General features: G+C 42.2%; 3 protein-coding genes across 9 annotated transcripts in view; 2 read left to right on the top strand and 1 right to left on the bottom strand.

The window, feature by feature from the left end:
• The window catches only part of IST1 (IST1 factor associated with ESCRT-III), a 37,310-nt gene extending 16,778 nt beyond the window's left edge, over window positions 1-20,532 (top strand). For 2 of the 7 annotated variants that reach the window (XM_023210326.3, XM_023210327.3), the window contains 9 exons: window positions 6,908-7,010; window positions 7,744-7,924; window positions 8,354-8,441; window positions 12,201-12,284; window positions 12,768-12,878; window positions 13,908-14,102; window positions 14,704-14,796; window positions 16,174-16,222; window positions 19,151-20,532. In XM_023210326.3, coding sequence (XP_023066094.1) covers window positions 6,923-7,010; window positions 7,744-7,924; window positions 8,354-8,441; window positions 12,201-12,284; window positions 12,768-12,878; window positions 13,908-14,102; window positions 14,704-14,796; window positions 16,174-16,222; window positions 19,151-19,350 — 1,089 coding nt within the window. In that variant the 5' untranslated portion in view covers window positions 6,908-6,922 and the 3' untranslated portion in view covers window positions 19,351-20,532. Of the gene's footprint in view, window positions 1-3,192; window positions 3,222-6,574; window positions 6,600-6,907; window positions 7,011-7,743; window positions 7,925-8,353; window positions 8,442-9,500; window positions 9,579-12,200; window positions 12,285-12,767; window positions 12,879-13,907; window positions 14,103-14,703; window positions 14,797-16,173; window positions 16,223-19,150 lie in introns of those variants that run through there. The other 5 variants (XM_023210325.3, XM_023210324.2, XM_031934427.1 and 2 more) reach the window with 5 other exon arrangements.
• Window positions 2,259-3,170, top strand: LOC111541425 (cytochrome c). Its single transcript, XM_023210330.2, has one exon. The coding sequence runs from the start codon at window positions 2,621-2,623 to the stop codon at window positions 2,936-2,938; it is 318 nt and encodes a 105-aa protein (XP_023066098.1). The 5' UTR covers window positions 2,259-2,620; the 3' UTR covers window positions 2,939-3,170.
• Window positions 20,533-21,064: 532 nt separating the features above from the next.
• Window positions 21,065-24,695, bottom strand: part of PKD1L3 (polycystin 1 like 3, transient receptor potential channel interacting) — an 88,500-nt gene continuing 84,869 nt past the window's right edge. Inside the window, 2 exon segments of the mRNA XM_026456486.1 lie at window positions 21,065-21,205; window positions 21,589-21,720. Of these exon segments, the coding sequence (XP_026312271.1) occupies window positions 21,065-21,205; window positions 21,589-21,720 (273 nt within the window).

Below are 24,695 nucleotides of genomic sequence, written 5' to 3'. Positions count from 1 at the left end.
CCAAACTGCTGGTATTTATAGGCATGGACCACCATACTTGGCCTCATTTGTCCTCTTGAAATGGACACTTAGCATTCTTCTACTTCCTTACTACCACAAAATGCATACATGTGTCTTCATGGTGCTGTGTACAAATTTCTGTGGTGGTGTATGTCCAGGAATGGGATTGCTGTGTCTTAAGGTATATGAATACCTTTCATTAAAGCATACTTTTCATTAAATACTACCAAAGTAGTGTCCAAAATGGTCATATCAATTTGTACATTTATATTGGCCATTATTTGAAAGCCTTCTTCTAATTTTTGCCAATCGGACAGGTATAATCTTATTTTTGTTACCGTATTAACTTCTAGGATCATACAAAATAGTAAATGAAAACTTGAGAATAACTCCTTAGGTCATCCTTCTCTTAGAAATGTAACTGGTTACTTGACAAGTTTGGTGTATCCATGTTTAAGCTGGAGTAATTGTCTACTAAGGGCAAGATCTTTGTAGGACCCATGATAGAGAAATACTCAGGAATATTTTTTGTACCTTTTTAAACCTAGTTACCTTATTAATCAAGTGTATACTGAATAATTTAATGGCAAGTTGGATAATGTTCTTTGGGTTAATATCTTCTAATTTCAGTCACCTGGCCAACATGGTGAAACCCCGTCTCTACTCAAAATACAAAAATACAAAAATTAGCTGGGTGTGGTGGCATGTGCCTGTAGTCCCAGCTACTCAGGAGTGATAATGGGAGTTGATTTGTTATCTTCATTATACAATAAAGGGCCTTGATGTACAGCCATCCTCCCTTATCCATGTTTTCATTGTCTGGGCTTTCAGCTACTTTGGTCAAGTGTGGTCTGAAAATACTAAATGGAAAATTGCAGAAATAAACAGTTCATACATTTTAAATTGTGTGTCATTCCAAGTAGTTTGATGAACTCTCGTGCCATCCTGTTCATCCCACCTGGGATTTGAATTACCCCTTTGTCCAGCGTATCCACGCTGTGTATGCTACCTGCCCACTAGTCACTTAGCCCCTTTGGATATCAGATTGAAAAACATGGTACTATGTATAGGATTCGGTATGAGCTGCAATTTCAGGCATCCACTAGGGTCTTGGAACGTAACCCTTGGATAAGGGGGTACTACTGTACTTTATGAGGGCAAGGGTGGTTATGTATTAATAGAAATATTCTTACTCAAATATATGTGAATACATTTTTGTAAATATCAATTTGGAGTATATAAGAGAAAATACTGAGGCTTCCCTTCAGCTTTACTTTCCAGAGTTAACACCATTAAAATGTTAATACCTGTTTTTATAGGCGCTTTCTCCATGCATTTATATACGTGTATAAAGTAGTATCATAATGTGTATGCTACTTTTCAGCTTGATTTACAAACAAAACAAAACAAAAAAAACATTGGGAGGCTGAGATGGATTGATCACTTGAGGTCAGGAGTTCAAGACCAGCGTGTTCAACATGGTGAAACCCCATCTCTACTAAAAATATGAAAAATTAGCTAGGCATGGTGGCGTGTGCCTGTAATCTCAGTTACTTGGGAGGCTGAGGCAGGAGAATAGCTTGAACCCAGGAGGCGGAGGTTGCAGTGAGCCGTGATCGCACCACTGCACTCCAGCCTGGGCGAGAGTGAGACTCTTATCTCAAAAACAAAACAATAAAAGTAACACATCTTGGATCTCCTCCCTTTAATTTTTTCAGCAATTATTATCTGAGTGCTTGCTTTGTGCTAAAATGTTTTAGAATGCTACACTACCTTTTTTAAAAAAACAAAACAAAACAAAAAACTATTGCTATACAAAGATTAGCTGGGTGTGGTGGTTCATTCCTGTAATCCCAGCCACTCCGGAGACTGAGGCAAGAGAATTGCTTGAACTTGGGAGGCAGGGGTTGCAGTGAGCTAAGATCACGCCACCGCACTCCACCCTGGGCAACAAAGTGAAGACTCTGTCTCAGAAACCATAAAAAAACCACCAAAAAACAAAACTACTGCCATGTATCCCATAAAATAGATGTGTTTTAATCAGTTTCTAACTGTTGGAATTTAGATGATTTTGTCATTGTACATTCCCCTCTTGTATACACGTGAACGTGAACTGTTCTTCAGGATAGACATTTAAACTTGGAATTTTTTTTTTTTTGAGACAGGGTCTTGCTCTGTTGCCTAGGCTGGAGTTCAGTGGCACAGTCATGGCTCACCTTAGCCTCCACTACCCAGGCTCCAGTGATCCTCTCACTCCTGCCTCCTTAGTAGCTGGGACCATAGGCGCTCACCACCATGTCTTGGCGAATTTTTGTAGTTTTGGTACTGTTGGAGTTTCACCATGTTGCCCAGGCTGGTCTCCTGAGCTCAAGTCTGTGTCTCCCAAAGTGTTGGGATTACAGGCATGAGCCACTGCTCCCGGCTAAACTTGGAAGTTTGAAAGAGTGACTTTGAGAGGTGGTACCAATTTACATTTCCAGCGGGAGTTTGAGAATGCACCAGTTTTCTCACTGATCATCATGATCAAGTTTAGAATAATCTCCATTGACTTAGAGAGTGGGGACGTCCTGCTTCGGAGCGGGAATCTTTGTTGCGCCAGGGACTAAAAAGAGAATTAAATATGGGTGATGTTGAGAAAGGCAAGAAGATTTTTATTATGAAGTGTTCCCAGTGCCACACCGTTGAAAAGGGAGGCAAGCACAAGACTGGGCCAAATCTCCATGGTCTCTTCGGGCGGAAGACAGGTCAGGCCCCTGGATACTCTTACACAGCCGCCAATAAGAACAAAGGCATCACCTGGGGAGAGGATACACTGATGGAGTATTTGGAGAATCCCAAGAAGTACATCCCTGGAACAAAAATGATCTTTGTCGGCATTAAGAAGAAGGAAGAAAGGGCAGACTTGATAGCTTATCTCAAAAAAGCTACTAATGAGTAATAATTGGCCACTGCCTTATTTATTACAAAACAAATGTCTCTTGACTTTTTTATGTGTACCATACTTTAATAGATCTCATACACCAGAATTCAGATCATGAATGACTGACAGAATATTTTGTTGGGCAGTCCTGATTTAAAACTAAGACTGGCTTGTGGTTAAATGAATACGTTCAGTTTTTGAATTTTAATAGTAATTCCAATTCAGTAAATGCTATCACTGTTTACCCCTTCTAAAGACATGATTAGACTTTGTTAGTAATGTTCAACTTTTCGCAAAGATGGTGAGTGCCATCTTAAAACTTACTGGAGATTGGTTTTATATTTAGATTTATATAGCTGGTTATGTGAATATATTTAAATACTGGGGAAATTCCTTCACTGTCTCAGAACCAAGCAAGATTCATCTGTGTTTTGTGTTCATTTGCCTCTTAAAGGCAAGGGTTGAAGATAAGGTAGCAATGTCTAGAATTTTGGCCTTAACGATGCCAATCTAATTATAATTCCCTGTATTTAAAATGGTTCCTTTTACTTATTGAAAAGCATTTTAGTATGGTTTATGTGTAATATTAAAGATTATTCAACACTTCTCACATCTTACAAATCTATAAGGTCACATGCTTTTAAAATAGTAGCAAGTTAAACTTCACTCTGAATTCTTTACAATCTAAGTCAAACTAAGTTATAATTTAGGATTGTCTTTAAACAGCCATTCAGAAACATAAAAAAAAAAAAAAAGAATAATCTCCATTGCAGATTTCCCCCCAAATATTGCTTACCTTTTAATTTTTTTTATAGTTTAAGTAATTTTTCCATACAAAATAATTTTTGTCTCTTCTTAAAAAGGTCTGTTCTTTCTCCTTTATAAAATATTCTTTTATGTTTATCCTAATATGTTAATAGTTTTGTTTTAGCTCTTGAGAATTAAAAAATTTAACTGTGGTGAAAAACACATGGCAACATGACAGAATTTACTAACTTACCCATTTTTAAGTGTAGAGTTCAGTAGTATGTACTCACATAGTTGTGCAACAGATCTCCATAAACTTTTCATCTTTCAAAACTGAAACTCTGTACTCATGAAACAGTTCCCTATTTCCCCCTACTCCCAGACCCTGGCAACCACCATTCTACTTTCTGTTTCTCTAATTTTAGATACCTCACACAAGTAGAATTTTACAGTATTTCTTTTTTTTGTGACTGGCTTATTTCACTTACCATGATGTCCTCGAAGTTCATCCATAGCATGGGATGGGTAGGATTTCCTTTCCTTTCTAAGGCTGATGAGTGCTCTGTTGTATGTGTAGACCACATTTGGTTTATCCATTCATCTCTCAGTGGCCATTTGGGTTGCCTCCACCTGTTGGCCATTGTGAATAATGCTGCTGGGAACATAGGTATGCAAATACCTCTTTGAAGTTCTGCTTTCAGTTCTTTTAGATATATACCAGAAGTGGGATTTCTAGATTATATGGTAGTTACATTTTTAATTTTAATTTTTTGAGGAACTGCCATACTGGTTTTCTGTAATGGTTGTACCATTTTACAATCCCACCAACAGTGCACAAGGGTTCCGTTTTCTCCACAGCCTCATCAGTTCTTGAAATTTTCTTTCTTTTTTTTTTTGATAGTAGCCATCCTAATGGGTGTGAAGTGGTATCTCATTGTGAGTTCATTTGCCTTTCTCTAGAGATTAATGATATTGGCACTTTTGATATGCTTGTTGGCTGTTTGTATATCATCTTTGGAGAAATGTCTTCAAGTTTTTTGCCCAGTTTTTAATCACGTTGTTGTTGAGTTATAGGAGTCCTTTATATGTAATTAGCTCTTGGTTTTTGAGACAGTCTTGCTCTCTCACCATACCTGGAATGCTGTGGTGTGATCTTGGCTCACCACAGCCTCTGCTTCTGGAAGTAAAGCAGTCTTCCTGGCTCAGCCTCCTGAGTAGCTGGGACCACAGGTGCATGCCACCATGCCCGGCTAATTTTTGTATTTTTTTGTAAAGATGGGGTTCCTCCATGTTGCCTAGGCTGATCTTGAACTCACGGGCTTAAGCAATCCTCCCACCTTGGCCTCCCAAAGCACTGGGATTACAGGCATGAGCCACCACACTCACACCCTACTATTTAGCTTTTTTTTTTTTTTTTTTTTTGAGACAGAATCTCGCTCTGTCGCCCAGGCTGGAGTGCAGTGGCGCGATCTCAGCTCACTGCAAGCTCTGCCTCCCGGGTTCCCGCCATTCTCCTGCCTCAGCCTCCCAAGTAGCTGGGACTACAGGCGCTGCCACCTCGCCCGGCTAGTTTTTTGTATTTTTAGTAGAGACGGGGTTTCACCGTGTTAGCCAGGATGGTTTCGATCTCCTGACCTCATGATCCGCCCGTCTCGGCCTCCCAAAGTGCTGGGATTACAGGCTTGAGCCACCGCGCCCGGGCAGCTTTTTGTTTTTGGAGACGGAATTTCACTGTTGTTGCCCAGGTTGGAGTGCAATGGCATGTTCTCGGTTCACTGCAAACTCCGTCTCCTGGCTTAAAGCAATTCTCCTGCCTCAGCCTCCCAAGCAGCTGGGATTACAGGCATGCACCATCACACCCAGCTAATTTTGTATTTTTAGTAGAGACAGGGTTTCTCCATGTTGATCAGGCTGATCTCGAACTCCCGACCTCAGGTGATCCGCCCGCCTAGGCCTCCCAAAGTGCTGGGGTTGTTTTTGTTGTTTGTTTGTTGTTTTTCCAGTAGAATACAGGTTCCTTTGACGACAGGGATTGTACCTTTTTTTTTCTCTCTCTTTCTTTCTTTTTTTGGAGACACTGTCTCACTCTGTTTCCAGGCTGGAGTGCAGTGGCGCGATTTTGGCTCACTGTTACACCTCCTGGGTTCAAGCAGTTCTGTCTCAGCCTCCCGAGTAGCTGGGACTACAGGTGTACATCACCATGCCCAGCTAATTTTTTTTTTTTTTTGTATTTTTATTAGAGATGGGCTTTCACCATGTTGGCCAGGATGGTCTCCATCTCCTGACCTCATGATCTGCCCACCTTGGCCTCCCAAAGTGATGGGATTACAGGTGTGAGCCACCGTACCTGGCCAGGACTGTACTTAATTTTTTTTTTTTTTATTATACTTTAAGTTCTAGGGTACATGTGCATAACGTGCAGGTTTGTTACATATGTATACATGTGCCATGTTGGTGTGCTGCACCCATCAACTCGTCAGCACCCATCAATTCATCATTTATATCAGGTATAACTCCCCAATGCAATCCCTCCCCCCTCCCCCCTCCCCATGATAGGCCCCAGTGTGTGATGTTCCCCTTCCCGAGTCCAAGTGAGCTCATTGTTCAGTTCCCACCTATGAGTGAGAACATGCGGTGTTTGGTTTTCTCTTCTTGTGATAGTTTGCTAAGAATGATGGTTTCCAGCTGCATCCATGTCCCTACAAAGGACGCAAACTCATCCTTTTTTATGGCTGCATAGTATTCCATGGTGTATATGTGCCACATTTTCTTAATCCAGTCTGTCACTGATGGACATTTGGGTTGATTCCAAGTCTTTGCTATTGTGAATAGTGCCGCAATAAACATACGTGTGCATGTGTCTTTGTAGTAGCATAACTGTACTTAATTTATGCTTTTTATCTCCAGCATCAAGCCAACGCCTGACATACAGGTAATCAGTAAATACTTATTGCATGGATTGAATGTAATTCAATTGCTGGATTCCAGATACTTGATGACATAAAAACCCCATTTTAACCTGGGACTTAGGTTAATTCTTAAAGGTAGGGTAAAGGCTTTTGGGGCAGTTTTACAAAAGGAAAACCCATCTGTTTTTTTTTTTCTTTTTGAGATGGAGTCTGGATCTGTCGTCCAGGCTGGAGTGCAGTGGCCGGATGTCACATAATTCACCCCTAAGAGGCTTTAGTTCCTGAACTAATTTTGACTTGAAAATAGTCATTGTGCTTCTTCTGTTTCTAGGAGGAACAGCACAGCATGCTGGGCTCTGGATTTAAAGCTGAGCGCTTAAGAGTGAATTTGAGATTAGTCATAAATCGCCTTAAACTGTTGGAGAAAAAAAAAAGTGAGTAGTGTACTTTTTTTCTCCAAAATACATCATTGGATACTAGCACCCCAGTAGTGGATCTTTGAGGCCAGTACTATGAAGTCTTAGGGATCGTATCTTTTTTTGTTGTTGTTTTTGTTGAGACACAGTCTTACTCTGTTGTCCAGGATAGAGTGCAGTGGTGTGATCTCGGCTCACTGCAACCTCCACCTCCAGGGTTCAAGTGATTCTTGTGCCTCAGCCTCCCAAGTAGCTGGGATTACAGGCATGTGCCACCACACCTGGCTAATTTTCATGTTTTTAGTAGAGACGGGATTTCACCATGTTGGCCAGGCTGGTCTTGAACTCATGACCTCAAAGCCATCCGTCTGCCTCAGCCTCCCAAAGTGCTGGGATTACAGGCATGAGCTACCATGCCTGGCCTGGGATCATATCTTTTAAGCTTTGGATGCATTTCTGCCCTTTGTGACTAATAGAGTAAGTACCTTTTTTGCAGAGAAAGGGACATACTCTGTTGTTACGGAATTAGGTCACCTGACTCCTGAGTTGGAAATGTCAAGACACATGAACTATATTTTCTCACCTAGACAGAGTAGCAAATTCTACAGTAGATGGGATGGGATTAGATTTGCTAAGGGAGAGGAGCTAGGATATAATAGAAACCACCCAGTTCTTCTTGGTGGGGGGAGATTGGCCTGTAGGCCAGATGCCAGTGCTCTACTGTGAGATTGGAGTGGGATTTGTGTCTTAGCGGAACTGGCCCAGAAAGCGAGAAAGGAGATTGCTGACTATCTGGCTGCTGGGAAAGATGAACGAGCTCGGATCCGTGTTGAGCACATTATCCGGGAAGACTACCTCGTGGAGGCCATGGAGATCCTGGAGCTGTACTGTGACCTGCTGCTGGCTCGGTTTGGCCTTATTCAGTCTATGAAGTAAGATACTTTGATTCGAAGACCTAAATGACTTCTGGAATTTGAGAAAGGAGTAATATGGTCTCTTTCTGCATTAAGGGACTATTTCACATGCCCAAGGATCTGCTTCCTAACAGTTGCTTAAAGGCCTGATCTCAGTGTAGATAACTGGTAAAACGAAAATACAGAATCTGAAACTGAGAAGCCTAGATTTAAATCTTGGCTCAACCATTTTCCGACTTCATGGCCTTGGGCTTGTTCCATAGTTTTGAGTTTCTCCAAAAGTAAAATAAGATCACGAAAACGGCTAGAAGCCTAGAGTTACTGTGAGAATCTAGTGAGATTCATGAAATAGCTTCAGAGGCTATAAAGTATATGAAACAAAAGCTAGGATTTTGATGGTTTGTTTTAAAGAATGTTTTAAAAAAAATACTGTTTTTCCTTGATTAGGGAACTAGATTCTGGTCTGGCTGAATCTGTGTCTACATTGATCTGGGCTGCTCCTCGACTCCAGTCAGAAGTGGCTGAGTTGAAAATAGTGAGTACAAGTAGTTTCAGTGATGTCTGTAGCTTTTCATATTGTTAGAAAGGTTGGTTAATATAAGTTGCTTCTGCCGATTTGACCAGATATTTTGTACCCTTCTTATGTTGCTTTTGAAATAGATTTTGTAAATGTGTTTCTCTTTTTCAGCCTTATATAGTAGAATAGAACAGCGTTTTGCAAACTTGAGTAATTTTTTTAAGGAGCAAAGTTTCATGTTCTCCAGTTTTGTCTTAATGTTATTTAACTCTATGCAAATAGAAAAGTTCTTATGTAAGTGTAAACGAGTAAAGTTAAAATAACATTAAGGTGACAGATGTTTTTGCTGTATTTATTAATTCCACAAATATTTATTAAGTAAATTGTATGAGCTGTGTGAGTGCTGGGGGTGATAGTGGTGAGCAAAATATGGCACCAGCCATACTCCTGTAGCTTAGAGTCTAGCAGAAGAGACAGACGTTAACCAGAAAATTGCACATCACAACATGGATATGGTACTGACTCCTAGGATACAAATTCAGTTGTGTTGTTTTCTATTTTCTACATCTTTGCCTTTCTGTTTTATTTCCTAGGAATTGTCTCATTCTTATCTCCCAACCCATCTACTGAGATTTTCTTGTTTTCTAGGTTTTTTTCAAGAGCTGTTTTTTAAAAAATTCTCTGAATATTTTTCATACTCCGTTTGTTTCATGGCTACAATGTTTTCTGAGTCTCTGAGGATATTAATTATAGTTAATTTTTAAACTTCTGTCATGTTTGTTTCTCTCAAGTTCATTTTTCATATTTCTTAGTTTTTATAGTAGAAGCTTTTCCAAAGATTTAGTGGTCCTTGGGTGTGGGTTTACATTTTAGAGTGAGGTACTAAAAAGGAGATTGGAACTTCTTGTGTGCATGGGTGGGTTTTTACTGCCAGATGCCTTCATTGCTGAGTGATCTGACTAAGCTCTTATTTGGAGGAACTCCAGACTGTGAGGAACTAGTCATCTTTCCTTGGGTTGGTCGTTTTCTCCAGAATCCTCCTATTTTCTGCCTAGAGTGTATAAGCTGGCTGCCAGCATTTCTGAGAGCGCAGTGGAGAGAAGGAAGCCAAAAATCTATTTGATATATAGAAGACTTACACTTAATTCTTCTGTTGTAAGTATCACTATTGTCTCCTGTGTGTAGACTCGAGTTCCTTTAGTTTAGTCTCCCCAGAGAATAAACCTCGGATAGTCCAGTAGGGTGCCAGGGATAGTCATTGAGTTTTGTGGGCAGAGAAGAGGGACAATAGAGGCAAGTGGTTATTATGTAGATTTTTTTTTTTTTTTTTTTTTTTGAGACGGAGTCTTACACTGTTGCCTGGGCTGGGGTGCAGTGGTATAATTTTGGCTCACTGCAACCTCTACCTCCTGGGTTCAAGCGATTCTCCTGCCTCAGCCTCCTAAGTAGCTGGGATTACAGGTGCGTGGTGCCTGGCTAATTTTTTGTATTTTTAGTGGAGACGGGGTTTCATCATGTTGACCAGACTGGTCTTGAATTTCTGACCTTGTGATCCGCCTGCCTCAGCCTCCCAAAGTGTTGGGATTACAGGCGTGAGCCACCACACCCGGCCATTTTTGGTCTCTTCTGTACTTCTTTAAAATTAATCTCGGAAAAGGCTTAAATATGTTACAAAATTCAAAAGCTATAAACAGAGTGATACATTAATGTGAATAAAAATAATCTCTGTATAGTATAAACCAGCCAAAACAAAAACCATAAAAGACAAATGCCATTTAAATCATAGGTGCCAGGTACCACTGAAAGTCTTCATAATGAACAGTGAGAACTCTCCTACTGGGCTCCTGGAATGTTGGGACCACTCTGGTCCAATGCTACTATCGTTTCCTGTCTGGAAAGTGAGAGTAGCTTCTTGAGTATTCTTCCTATTCCTGCTTTGGCTTTTTTTAATCTATTCGCTATTCCATCAGAACCACCTGAGGGTTTTGTCCAAAACACAGCTCTGATCCTGTCATGACCTCTTGCTTTAAAGCCCATCAGTAGCTTTCTGTTGCTCTTGTGATAGAAACAAAACTCCCTTATATGGCCTACATGGTCCTGCGTTGTCTGGCTCCCACCTCCGTTTCTTCGTTTCCTACCACACTCCTTGGCCTCTGTACTAGAGGCTCACTGGCTGATTGCAGGCTTGAGGACTTTGTTTTTTTCCACCAGAGGGCTTTGCACTGCTGTTTTCTTTTCCTGGAATGCTCTTCCTTCCCTATTTAGTTAACTCCTAGTCATTCTTAATTTAATTATTTGAGACAGGGTCTTGCTTTGTCATCCAGGCTGGAGCGCAGTGGCACGATCTTGCCTCACTGCAGCCTCGGCTTCCTGGGCTCAACTGATCATCCTCCCACCTCAGCCTCCCGAGTAGCTGAGACAACAGGTGCACACCACCATGCCCAGCTAATTTTTGTGTCTTTTAAAAATAGAGACTAGGGTTTTGCTATGTTGCCCAGGCTGGTCTTGAACACCTGAGCTCAAGTGATCTGCCCACCTCAGCTTCACAAAGTGTTGGGATTACAGGCATGAACCACCATGCCTTAGTCATCCTTTAAATCTCAGCAAAGCATCACTTCCTTCAGGAAACCTTTCCTGACTTTTCTGATCAGATTTGATTCTGCTGTTAGAAGCTGGTGATAGCATGCTGTGCCTTCACTTGGTATCACTTATTGTAGCTGCAGTTGTGCCTTTATCTGTGTTATTGTTAGAAATGCTTGTTCCACGGTGCCACAAAGAAATAGCACTCAAATATAAATTTAATTCTTTCAGCAAGGCAGTTTTTACTTTCTGCAGAAAGGGTGCTTCTCGCAGATGGAACAGTAGCGAGAGCACACTGAACAAAGGGGGTAAAAATAGTTATATCCTACACATCCGGACCCTATTGCTGTGTCCTGATTCCATTGGCTGGAACTGGACCTCACAGTCTAGGCTGCACTCATTTGGCTAAAGGTTTTAAAACTTTTAAAAATAGGTATATGCAAGGGAGAACAAAGGAAGAGAGGCAGTTGCTTATGAGAAGACTTAGAAAAGTAGTAACATTCCCAAATAAGGAAGGGGCGTAGGCTGCGAGCTGAGACATACCTGTGAGCGTCTTGGTTAAAGTACAAGGGCATAGAATGTATTTATTTTCTTATATTTAATAGTTACATGGGATAGGGGTTAACAAAGAGTTATTAGCACAAAGGAAGGAATCTTGAAGGAAGTTAGTCTTTAAAAGAAACATTTCCTTTTTTTTAGTAGAGATGGGGTTTCACCATGTTAGCCAGGATGGTCTCAATCTCCTGACCTTGTGATCTGCCTGCCTCGGCCTCCCAAAGTGCTGGAATTACAGGCGTGAGCCCCTACACTTGGCCTCAAAAGAAACATTTCTAACATTTATGATTTATTCTTTAACAAGAAGGGAAACTTTGAAGAGGAAGCTTTTTTCTTTGTACAATTTGATTAATGTAAGACTGTAAGAGTAGGAACAGTATCTATTTTGTTCCTTTTATTTATATTGTATAACACTCATGATAGTGTTTGGCACTTGAGTGCTGCTCATTGGATGGATGGATGGATGGATGGATGGATGGATGGATGAACAAATAGTGGATTAATGTGTACCCCTTAAGGTTTTGCAGACTCCAGTGTTTTGGAAATCTTGTAATAGACGCATGTTTACTGTTGCCAGGAGGAAGCATAGAGCAGTCTGTTGGAGTGGTCTCTATTTTTATTTACTATCCTTTTTCTTTTTAGGTTGCTGATCAGCTCTGTGCCAAGTATAGCAAGGAATATGGCAAGCTATGTAGGACCAACCAGATTGGAACTGTGAATGACAGGGTAATGAACATAGTTGGTAAACATGAAAGCAGTATGTGGGAGCAGTTTATTGTATTGCCTGTGGCAATTCTAGTGGGTACCACTGTATGGCTCAGTATAGGGTTTCACATTTCAGCTGTGTGGCTGGCAGTGTGGTCCAATCCTTACACCTGCTGAGTTCCTCTGGTTGCTGTCTTTCCTGACTCCACTTCCCCACTTTGTATGCCTCATGTCGTTTGTGCAGGATGGAAGTGAGGTGGGGAGGGTGGTGGATGAATTGAACTGTGGAAGGCAGCAGTCTTGTCTTTTACCAGCATCTGGGTCATGTGTAATGAGAATGTGAAGAGACTTGGGTGCTCTGATGTGTCTTGTGACTCTGAAAAAAATTTAACTGCTCAACCTTTTTTTCCTCAATGTTACCTGTAAAATGAGAGGAGCTAACTTTGCATAGTGAGGTTAGGATTAGGCTGGTTGGTATAGATGCATCTTACTTTTTACTTACAGCTAATGCACAAGCTGAGTGTGGAAGCCCCACCCAAAATCCTGGTGGAGAGATACCTGATTGAAATTGCCAAGAATTACAATGTACCCTATGAACCTGACTCTGTGGTCATGGTAAGTTTATCCCAGAATACAAAGAAAAATGAATTTGTAGGTATGACCTTCTTTGAAAAAAAAAAAAATCCATATTCTTAGCATTAACTTAAATTTGTGAGTTTAAGCCTTTGTCCAGTTAGCTTTTTGACAATAAATCCTGCATATCTCACAGGGAACTGAACTTAAGGAATTAGATGAATAACAACACTGAGAAGGTCCAAACCTTGATACAAATGTAAAATGGCACTATTATTGCTACTTTTTGGTGAACTTCAGAATTGAGAAACCTCCTGTAGATAGCAAGAAATGCCCCAAGGCCCAAACAGTTCCTGAAACGTTTACTCGGTACCCACCGTGTGTCAGGTAGTGCACAGAAAGCTGAGGATACAGGGATAAAAAATCATCCAGCAGTTGGCCAGGCACAGTGGGTCACGCCTGTAATCCCAGCACTTTGGGAGGCTGAGGCGGGTGGATCATGAGGTCAGGAGATTGAGACCATCCTGGCTAACACGGTGAAACCCCTGTCTCTACTAAAAATAGAATAAATTAGCCGGGCGTGGTGGCGGGTGCCTGTAGTCCCAACTAATTGGGAGGCTGAAGCAGGAGAATGATGTGAATCCAGGAGGCAGAGGAGCTCGCAGTGAGCCGAAATCACGCCACTGCACTCCAGTCTGGGCGACAGCGAGACTCCATCTCAAAAAATAAATACATAAAATAAAATCATCCACCAGTTAAGGTCAGTGGGGTCTGGTGTATGCTTTGGTGTGTACTGCTCAGACATCCCTATTACCCCCCCAGTTGGAGACACCATCAGGTCCATTCCAGCTGCAGAAGTCATTGGGGAATTAATTGGCTGAGGCCTTTGTTGTGACTGTATTGCAGCCCAACTTCTCCTTCCACGTAACTCTGCCGCCTTTTCCCTCACACGTGGTGATCTCAGAAGCACTCCAGTAAACTTGCTTCATGCTAATCTCCATCTGAGTACGCTTTCTGGGGAACCTGGTCTTGGACATGTGTTAATGACATGGGTTTCTCTTTTTGTCTCAGGCAGAAGCTCCTCCTGGGGTAGATACCGATCTTATTGATGTTGGATTCACAGATGATGTGAAGAAAGGAGGCCCTGGAAGAGGAGGGGGTGGTGGGTTCATAGCACCAGTTGGTGGACCTGATGGAACGGTGCCAATGCCCATGCCCATGCCATCTGCAAATACGCCTTTCTCATATCCACTGCCAAAGGGACCAGTAAGTATACATAGGTGTGGGTGTGAGCTTTAGAAAATGTTATAGAGGATGACAAGTTGGCTCTGTGAATACACTCAGGAATTGTAGGTTGTCAGGAGCAGTCAGCAGTAAGAACATTTGGTATTAGCTGGCAGTCATCTTGTGGGGAAAAAAATCATTGGATTCAAAGAAGATCTTTTAGTTCAGCTGTAGGAAAATCTATAGAGATGGTGCCAGAAAAACACTTTTCATATAGGTTTACTGAATATCTTTGGGATATGTTATAGTCATACTAGTAGCTTTTTCCACAAATGAATAAACCACCAATTATTATCAGGCAGAAAAACCTTTGTAGATAAGATGGTCATTGCTAGTAAGAAAGTCTCATTAGAGTTTTCCCTTGTAAACACTGAAGCACTTGATTAAATAGCCTTTGGCTATAGATCTTTATAAATCTGGAATCCTGACCACATGTGGTGTTTGGGCATTTTTAAGGATCTTGAATATTTATATATATTTAGTATGGGAATATACATGTATTTATTTCTCCCTTCCAATACTCAAACCTTCGAGATTGCAAACTGGAGACAGTGTCTCTGATGTTGCCTTTCTCCTCTTACAGTCAGATTTCAATGGATTGCCAATGGGGACTTTTCAGGCCTTTCCCAATATTCATCCACCTCAGATACCAGCAACTCCCCCATCGTACGAATCTGTAAGTGCCTGAGCCTGTTTTATAAGCAACAGGAGAGAGAATGCCATGAAGAGGGAGCAAAATAATGACCACAGGGAAGGCAGAGTTTTGATCAACTCCTAGTACTGTCATCGTTTTTGCTTTGGGAGTCTTATGTTGCTTTATAACACTACCCTGGAAATGGGGAATGGTGGTGATGGCAGTATCATTGGTAGCAATGCTTTGTCTGCAATTAAGCCAGGAATCAGGAAGGAACTACAGATTTCTTAGAAAGTTGTAGTGCTCTATGAGGGCACTTAACCAGTTGTTTTGACTGACTAGGCGGATACTCACATTGAGCTGATATAGTTGTGATGCTAAAGTATCATTATTAAAATATTAGTCTTACATGTTAACACATGTAAAGGAATAATCAGAAATGTCCAGTTACATGTCGGCCGATAGCATTGATTTCACATTTTAGTATTCTAGTTAAAACTTGCTAAAGAATAGCTAATACCTCTAACTGTAGGTGGTTTAGGTTACTGGTTTTTGACCAGCCTTGTTTATTCAGTTACTGTAGGCCTTTTGAGACCTATCTCCATCTAGTATTTTACTGAGAAACAAATTGGTGTGGCATTTGCTATGTAAATTACTCATCTAAGAAGATCTTCCTGTCCCTGAGCTTGCTTTCTGTTCTTTGCTTTGGTTCCCATCTGTAGCTGATGTGTTCTACCTTGGGCCTGAGTTTTTCTTATGCTTTGGTTTTGCATGCAACGGAGCATAACCCACAGCTGTTTGTAGGAATGAGGTCAAAAATCTTCATCATTATTTGAGGACTTGGTTCTTACAGATATATTCAGGAATGCTTTCCCTTTGCCCAAAGGTGAAAGTATCATTAAAGTTGTCATAGTGTAGTAAGGATTTTCCTTTTCTCTGCTTGGCAGTTAAGAGTTCAACATGGGGCTGGGTGTGGTGGCTCGCGCCTGTAATCCCAGCAGTTCGGGAGGCTTAGGCAGGCGTTCGAGACCAGCCTGGGCAACATGGCAAAACCCTGTCTCTACCCAAAATACAAAAATTGGCCACGCATAGTGCTGCACACCTGTGGTCCCAGCTATGCGGGAGGTTGTGGTGGGGCAATGGCTGGAGCCCAGGAAGTGGAGGCTGTGGTGAGCCGTGATTGTACCACTGCACTTCAGCCTGGGTGACAGAACAAGACCCTGTCTCGATGAAAATCAAAGGAGTTCAACATGGTATCTTCCAATCAAAGGATTGGAAGAAATGCAGGGGCAGTTTCTTTGGAACAGCCTCTGTTGTATTTGGTGAGCACCTTAGCTTTTGGAAACACAGGGGCTTATACCAGTACTTTCTCCAGTGATGCCATTGCTGTTTCCTCTGGTAACAATCTGTGTGTTTCAGGTCGATGACGTTAATGCTGATAAGAATATCTCTTCTGCACAGATTGTTGGTGAGTAGTGTCAATCAGAAACCTTCAGGGCTCAGTGCTGAACCCTCTGCTGTTTTCTCATTTTTCATTGTTCCTCCCTTAGAGACTGTTTCCAAGTCCATGGAATTCTATTTACATGCCCTGTTCTCTTCCCAAATGCTAAAATAGAACTCAGGATATCCTGCTTCCAAAGATAAAAGACCGTCCCTAGCCCTAAAGAAGCTCCCATGTTCCCTCTTTGTCAGTGGTATCACTATTCTTTTTTATCCTTCTGGTTTCTTTCAGTCATGCATGACTTCTTTATGTTATTGCTGCTTCAACTTCCATTGTGCCTCAAAATACCAAATTTTAAGTTGGGGCATTAAAGAGATGTCGAGGAGAAAGTAAGTACAAATGCTAAGTGTATAGCTCAGTTTTTCTTTTTTTTTTTTGCGATGGAATCTGGCTCTGTTGCCCAGGCTGGAGTGTATTGACTCTGCAACCTCCACCTCCCGGGTTCAAGCTATTCTGCCTTAGTCTCCTGAGTATCAGCTGGGTTATAGGTGCACACCACCACACCCAGCTAATTTTTGTATTTTTAGTTTACGGGGTTTAAGCACGTTGGTCAGGCTGGTCTTGAACTCCTGACCTCGTGATCTGCCCGCCTCAGCCTTCCAAAGTGCCGAGATTATAGGCATGAGCCACCATGCCTGGCCAGCTCAGTGTATTTTACAAAGCAAACATGTTCATGTAGCTATCTACTCAATTTAAAAAAGTACTGGCCAGGTATGGTGATTCACATTTGTAATCCAAGCACTTTGGGAAGTTGAGGCAGGAGGATCACTTGAGGCCAGGAGTTTGAGACCTGCCTGGGCAAGATCCTTGTTTCCACAAAAAATTTTTAAAAACCCAGCTTGGTGGTGTGGACCTGTGATCACAGCTACTCAAGAGGCATTCTTAAGCCTAGGAGTGGCCGGGCGCGGTGGCTCAAGCCTGTAATCCCAGCACTTTGGGAGGCCGAGACGGGCGGATCACGAGGTCAGGAGATCGAGACCATCCTGGCTAACATGGTGAAACCCCATCTCTACTAAAAAATACAAAAAACTAGCCGGGCGATTTGGCGGGCGCCTGTAGTCCCAGCTACTCGGAAGGCTGAGGCAGGAGAATGGCGTAAACCCGGGAGGCGGAGCTTGCAGTGAGCTGACATCCGGCCACTGCACTCCAGCCTGGGCGGCAGAGCGAGACTCCGTCTCAAAAAAAAAAAAAGCCTAGGAGTTCAAGGTTACAGTGAGCTATCATTGTACTCCAGCCTGGGTGCCTGGGTGACAAAGTGAGGCCCTGTCTTAAAAAACAAAAATTAAGATACTACCTACCAGCAAAAACCAGAGGGAAGAATACTTTTAAAATTAGAGGCCAGGCGCGGTGGCTCACACCTGTAATCCCAGCACTTTGGGAGGCCGAGATGGGCGGATCATCTGAGGTCAGGTGTTCAAAACCAGCCTGGTCAACATGGTGAAACCCTGTCTCTACTAAAAATACACACAATAGCTGGGCGTGGTGGTGGTGGGTGCCTGTAATCCCAGCTACTCAGGAAGCTGAGGCAGAAGAATCGCTTGAACCCGGGAGGCGGAGGTTGCAGTGAGCTGAGATTGTGCCACTGTACTCCAGCCTGGGCAAGAGTGAGACTCCGTCTCAAAAAATAAATAAATAAAATTAGACAGTTGTCTTATGGAGATATAATTTACATTAAAAAAAAAAAAAACTCATAGATTTTAAGTGTATACACAAATTCCACTCTCTGATCAAGGTATGCAATGTTACTCTTACCTCAAAGTTCCCTTTTTCCAGTCAACTCTGCCCTTCCCTCCAGAGTCAGAGCACTATTTTGATTTTTTTGTAATTTAATTTTCCTGATTCTAGAACTTGCAGAAACCAGACTGTTATATCAGATAACTTGGACATTATATTCCTTTAAAAAAACTTTGCCCCTCAATCCCTAAAGAATGTTGGTTCTTAAGGAAGCAATGTTTGTTCTAGCAGAATCCTATTATCACTCCTTGGACTTGGTTGGTAAAGGAGCAGACCTTATGAAAGGGAACAGTTGATTGCTCTGTGGATGTGGCCACATGTATCCCACTTTGATTTCCCTTAAACTTTTTTCTCACCACAGGAAAGTAAAACAGGTAGCATTCAACTCTAATTAGAAACTGTAGATGTGGCCGGGCGTGGTGGCTCAAGCCTGTAATCCCAGCACTTTGAGAGGCCGAGGCGGGTAGATCACGAGGTCAGGAGATCGAGACCATCCTGGCTAACACAGTGAAACCCCGTCTCTACTAAAAATATAAAAAACTAGCCAGGCGAGGTGGCGGGCCCCTGTAGTCCCAGCTACTCTGGAGTCTGAGGCGGGAGAATAGCGTGAATCTGGGAGGCGGAGCTTGCAGTGAGCCGAGATCACGCCACTGCACTCCAGCCTGGGCAACACAGCAAGACTCCGTCTCAAAAAAAAAAAAAAAAAAAAGAAACTGTAGATGTTAACTGTCATTCAAGTGTTTATTAGCCTTCAGAAATAAAATTTCTTTAGCCAGGTGTGGTGGCTCACACCTGTAATCCCAGCACTTTGGGAGACTGAGGTGTGTGGATCACTTGAGATCAAGAGTTCAAGACCAGCCTGGCCAACATGGTGAAGCCCCATCTCTACTAAAAATACAAAAATTAGCTGGGTGTGGTGGCGTGCGCCTTAATCCCAGCTACTCAGGAGGCTGAGGCAGGAGAATCGCTTGAACCCAGGAGGCAGAGGTTGCAGTGAGCTGAGATCACACCACTGCACTCCAGCCTGGGTGACAGGAGCGAGACTCAAAGTTCTTGAACTAAGGTTTTCTTCTGTATTTTGATCATTTTATTTTTACTGCCAAAGGGGATCTGAGTCATTTCTCTGGTGTTTTGTAACATTGTGCTCCTTGCCCTAATTAGGTCCTGGACCCAAGCCAGAAGCCTCTGCAAAGCTTCCTTCCAGACCTGCGGATAACTATGACAACTTTGTCCTACCAGAGTTGCCATCTGTGCCAGACACACTACCAACTGCATCTGCTGGTGCCAGCACCTCAGCATCTGAAGACATTGACTTTGATGATCTTTCCCGAAGGTTTGAAGAGCTGAAAAAGAAAACATAAGTCTCTTAAAACCAGGCAACTTTCACATTCTGGGAATTGAGACTGAGCAGTTTCTCCTTGTAACAAAGAATCTCCATGAAATTCCGTTTCATCTGTTAACTGTCACTGAGCACAACACTCCTCCTCTGGGCTCTCTTCCTGCTCCTCCAGATTCTGCTGCTTTCCAGTTCTCTGTTGATCCTGAGACTAACAACTGGAGACTGAGGCCGGAGCAGCTGACTCCTGGCAGCTGTGCTTGTCCGTTTCCTGTCAGAGTGATCCCAGGTTTCCCCCTGGCCTGTCCCATGGTCCCTCCACAGGAGCGTGAGAGGATGAGGAAGTACTGTGGGGAGACCACCAAAGATGGCTGGACAGTGGGAGAGAGCACGTCATGAAGCATCCCAGCCTCGTGTTGAGGTTCCAGACTTAGAAACAAACCTCTCTGTACAGGGAGATTGTGAGAATCAAGGCCACAGTGTGTATTTTCTCACTCTCGAATGCAAGTGGGAGAGAGAAAGTGACTCAGGACACCATTGTAACTGTTCCTGGAAGCTGGGCCCTCTCATTGGCATATACACTACTCCTTGCCGCAGGACACTGTCCCACCGGGATCCAGTTGCAAAGTTTGTCTCCACAGTTGAAGGCCTCGCTTAGTTGTACTGGATTCTCAGGGAGCCCTCTGTGGCCTTTTTGCTTTGAGTGCTGTGTTTCCCTTGTACCAGAGGGCGGCACTGTGGAAATTGTTTTCCCCGTAGAATATTCTGTTGGATTGCATTACTGGCAGAGAAAGGACAAGTTGCCATTCAAGTCTAGGGTGGGCTTCCAGCTGCCTTAATAGAAGTACTCAAGTCTTTTGGGTAGTGAGCTGGAAAGTCTACAGGAAAAGAGGGGTACCTGTTTTCATTTGAAAACTTTGATTCATGGAACCTTTAAAACTAATCTCAGATAAATTTTTGGTGCCCATGTGGCTGTAGTTGTTCACTGCTTTCCTGGATGGATGGGACTCTCATGTTGTAACTTCTGTACTCCTTTGGCCCATAGCTAAGGTCATCCTTCCCCACAGGGGTGGCTTTGGGATTGGATGATACAGCTTTTGCTTCTGTGTAGTATACCTGTACATACCTGCTTCAGGCAGCCTTTAATGTTTTCAGTTGGTTTGTATTCTGTAGCTCAGTAGCTGCTAATAAAGTTAAAGATCCTGTGTCCTGCTTTCTTTACTATTTGGTCAGATGATGAAGTATATACATCTGGATTTTAGTGGAGAATATTTTAACCAAGTGATCCATGTAAACCAGCCCTTACTGTCAGGATTGCTGGAGCAGTGCAGGGCTCATTTTGATCTGTGTTTAGATAGCCCAGATAGCATCTGAATTTGCTTTGTCCTCCTCCATGGCAGGGCTCCGCATCTGCCATGCCTCATCCTTGAATGTTTGTTTTTAGTAAGTTGCAGTGAGCTCAATTCTGACTCCGTCATTTCCCACAGCCATCCTGGGCCACGGGTGATGAGTGTTCTGTTACTTGCTGTTTGGCAGCAGAGCTAGTTTGTCTCGTAGTATTCTTGCATTGTTAATCCTGTCTTGACAGTGCCAAGATCCGTAAGTAAGGACTTGGGACCAAGGGGATTTTGATTCCTAACTTACAGAATTAAAAACAAAGTATATTATAATTTTAAAGCTATGCCATGCAAAGATAAGTAGTAATATGCTAGGAAATAGCCAAACAGGAGATAACAGGATTAAGGTAGTTCATCTATAACTTCAGTGTCAGTGCCCATTGCTGTCGTGGCTGCTTGCTCAGATGAGGTTTTTTGGGGCCGACTGATACCTAACAAATTTGAGAGCTTCTGTAGCAGCATATCTATCAGTGCAACTTCTTTCTGAGTATTGAAGACGAGAAGAGAAAAGTGAGAAAATTAAAATTACTGCTAATACTGGAGTGAAAAAAGTACCAAAGATTTTTTTTTAAATTAGTAAATGTATAGTAAAGATATATTTCTTTGATAATTTACAGTCAGGCATTGGAGTGTTTCCACTAATCAATGGTTGAGAGCCAGCTATTTATAGGACAGTGGCTATAGAATATTATGTAGCCTTATAAATTGGGTTTCCTAGGAAGATAGCTGGCAGAGCTTTTGAAACTAATAAAGGGAATATGATAACTGTGCATTCTAAGTTATGTCAGCCTGTAATCTTAGGGGCAGTTACGGTGGAGCGTTCCCAGTGATATAACAGCATGCTAGTTTATCTTTTAGTTACCTACCTTAAGCAACTTTCTTTCTTTTCCAAAGGCCATGAGAATGGCAGAAACAAAAAGATTAATTACCACAAGTACCATCAAGATGATACTGGTGAGGATCAGAAAGGTGCCCAGGACTGGGTCTAAATCAATAACCTGGGAAAAGAGTAAGAATACTTTCAGTGACTGACAATTTAGTTTCTACTTTACAGACATAAGCTACATGCTGACGTTTGGGATCTTTCCAGAAGAAAAGCTTATCCAACAGAAACTTAGGGAGAGAGGCACAAAGATACTAAGAAGGAAAATACTTTTAAATGGACAGAAGAGCATTTTAAGGAGGTTAAGATAATTTTGACTACAGGGCTTTCACAAAAAAACAGGTGAGTCGCAGTGGAATTGGAAATGATTCAAATGTCACATGAATTTTGGCAATTCCAGAAAATACATCTACTCATGGAAGCTAAAAGGGGGGTCACAAACATTGAAAGAATAAATGCATGCCGGAAATGAGAATGCAAACTGTCTCTGCCATATCAAGAAACTACAACCCTAAACACAGGAGCATTCCAATAAAAGTTAACAGATTGGCCACAGAAAACTGGCTTTATAGTACTTCTTTTTTTCCATTGTCATTTTTAAAGGTATAAGCATTGAGTTCTGCCTTTCTTTTCTGCATAAGTAAATACCAAGTTCTGGGCTTCCTAAAATGGTTCCCATAACAGTTTTTAAAAATTTAGATGTTCTCAACAAATGGTATTTATTTTCCCTTGGTATTGGCCTATTAATAGTTGCCACTAGGCACTGTTTAAAAATATCCCAACAGAGGGGATGATTATAATAAACAACACCCTGATGGCAATCTCCTGTATGACAAAATATTTTTAAGCACCAAACTGTAACCTACTTAAAAATACTTATAACAATTTCAGGTCAACCAGATAATGTGGGCAATCTCCGTTTGTGCTACAAGACTTTTTTTTCCAATCAGTTTATTTTTATGTACAATTTTACTCTGTTTACTCTTTTTAATTTTCTGTTTTTTACTTTTTATTTTTTATGTTTTTTACTCTTTATTTTTATGTTTACTCTATTTTTACTCTATTTTTATGTACCATTACATCCAAAGCAGAAAAGTTCGCTTTTTTCCCCAAAAAGCAGGTGTTAGCACAAGTTTGTTATTCTGATTACTTCCTTCACAGCTTTAGGATATGAAGTGCTCCAGTGGTGAAGGCTCATCCCCTAGTTATTGGAGCTAGGACCACAACAGAACAGCCTAGTTAGCCAAAATAGCAGTTAGAATTGTCCCTCAGTATCTGAGAGAGATTGGCTCCAGGGCCCCCACAGGTACCAAAATCTGAGGATGCTTAAGTCCCTTGTTTTTATTATTGTTATTATGTTATTACTATTTTTGAGATGGAATCTTGCTCTGTCTCCCAGGCTGGAGTGCAGTGGCACGATGTTAGCTCACTGCAAGCTCCCAGCCTCCTGAGTAGCTGGAATTACAGGCACCTGCCACCACGCCCAGCTAATTTTTTGTATATTTAGTAGAGACACGGTTTCACCGTGTTAGCCAGGATGGTCTTCTGATCTTCTGACTTTGTAATCCACCCGCCTCGGCCTCCCAAAGTGCTGGGATTACAGGTGTGAGCCACCACGCCCGGCCTATTATTTTTTTTGTTTATTGCAAGCTTCCCTACAGGTTAAGAAAGTGTCTTCCCCACTCACCTTGTTTGTTTGTTTGTTTTTTGAGACAGGGTCTAGCTCTGTCACCTAGGCTGGAGTGCAGTGGTGTGATCTTGGCTCGCTGCAACCTCCACTTCCCAGGTTCAAGCGATTCTCCTGACTCAGCCTCCCGAGTGGCTGGGATTACAGGTGCCTGCCACCATGCCTGGCTAATTTTTGTATTCTAATAGAGACGGGGTTTCACCATGTAGGCCAGGTTGGTCTTGAACTCCTGACCTCAAGTGATCAGCCACACCTTTGGCCTTCCAGAGTGCTGGGATTACAGGCATGAGGCACTGTGCCCAGCCTAGAAAGTTCCATTTTAAAAATGGCATAGTAGTTGCATAAACCCTATATACATCTCTCCTATACTTGAAATAATCTTTAGATTACCTCTAGTACCTAATATAGTGTAAATGCTACATAAAATAGTTGTTATAACAGTTTGTGGCTTTCTGTGGGAGACAGTCTTGCTCAGAGGGCGGTGGCACAATCATGGCTGCAGCCTCACTCCTGAGCTCAAGCAATCTTTTCACTTTGGCCTCCTAAGTAACTGGAACTACAGGTACATGCTACCATGCCTGACTTTTCTCCTGTATTTTAAGATGTGTGTTATTTTTTTACTGTTACCTTTCCAATATTTTCATTCTGGGGTTATTAGTAATTTTGGAATTCTAGATCATCAGAATGATCAACCATGATCAAAATCTTGCCACTTTCACTGCTTAAATGGCAGGTTTTTCCTAATTCTTTGTCACTTCCATTGTGTCACTTTGTTTTGTTTTTGAGACACAGTCTCACTCTCTTGCCCAGGCTGGAGTGCAGTGGCACAATCTCAGCTCACTGCAACCTCTGCCTCCCAGGTTAGGGTGATTCTCTTGCATCAGCCTCCTGAGCAGCTGGGATTACAAGTGTGCACCACCACACCTGGCTCTTTTTTGTGGTTTTAGTAGACGGGGTTTCACCATGTTGGCCAGACTGGTCTTGAACTCCTGACCTCAGAAGTGATCCGCTGGCCTCAGCCTCCCAAAGTATTGGGATTACAGGTGTAAGCCACCAGACCTGGCCTTTTTTTTTTTTTTTAAATAGACATAGGGTCTGGAGTACAGTGGCATGATCATGGCTCACTGTAGCCTCCAACTCCTGGGCTCACAGAATTCTCTCTCCTCAGCCTCTTGAGTGGCTAGGACTACAGGTGCATGCCACCACACCTGGCTAATTTTTATTTTTTATTTTTAGTAGAGACAGAGTCTCACTGTGTTGCCCAGGCTGGTCTCAAATTCTTAGCCTCAAGCAGTCCTCCCCTTCTTGGCCTCTCATGGCTTGAACCAACTTACCTTACACTGTTAATGCACTTTCAAAGGGCCATTGAGAAGCAGAGAATCATGGTAATCTGCTCGTCCCAG

The sequence above is a fragment of the Piliocolobus tephrosceles genome, chromosome 17 (assembly GCF_002776525.5).
Source record: "Piliocolobus tephrosceles isolate RC106 chromosome 17, ASM277652v3, whole genome shotgun sequence".
Lineage (NCBI taxonomy): Eukaryota > Metazoa > Chordata > Mammalia > Primates > Cercopithecidae > Piliocolobus > Piliocolobus tephrosceles.
Note: the sequence above shows the minus strand (reverse complement) of the source record. Positions and strands in the feature narration are given on the sequence as shown.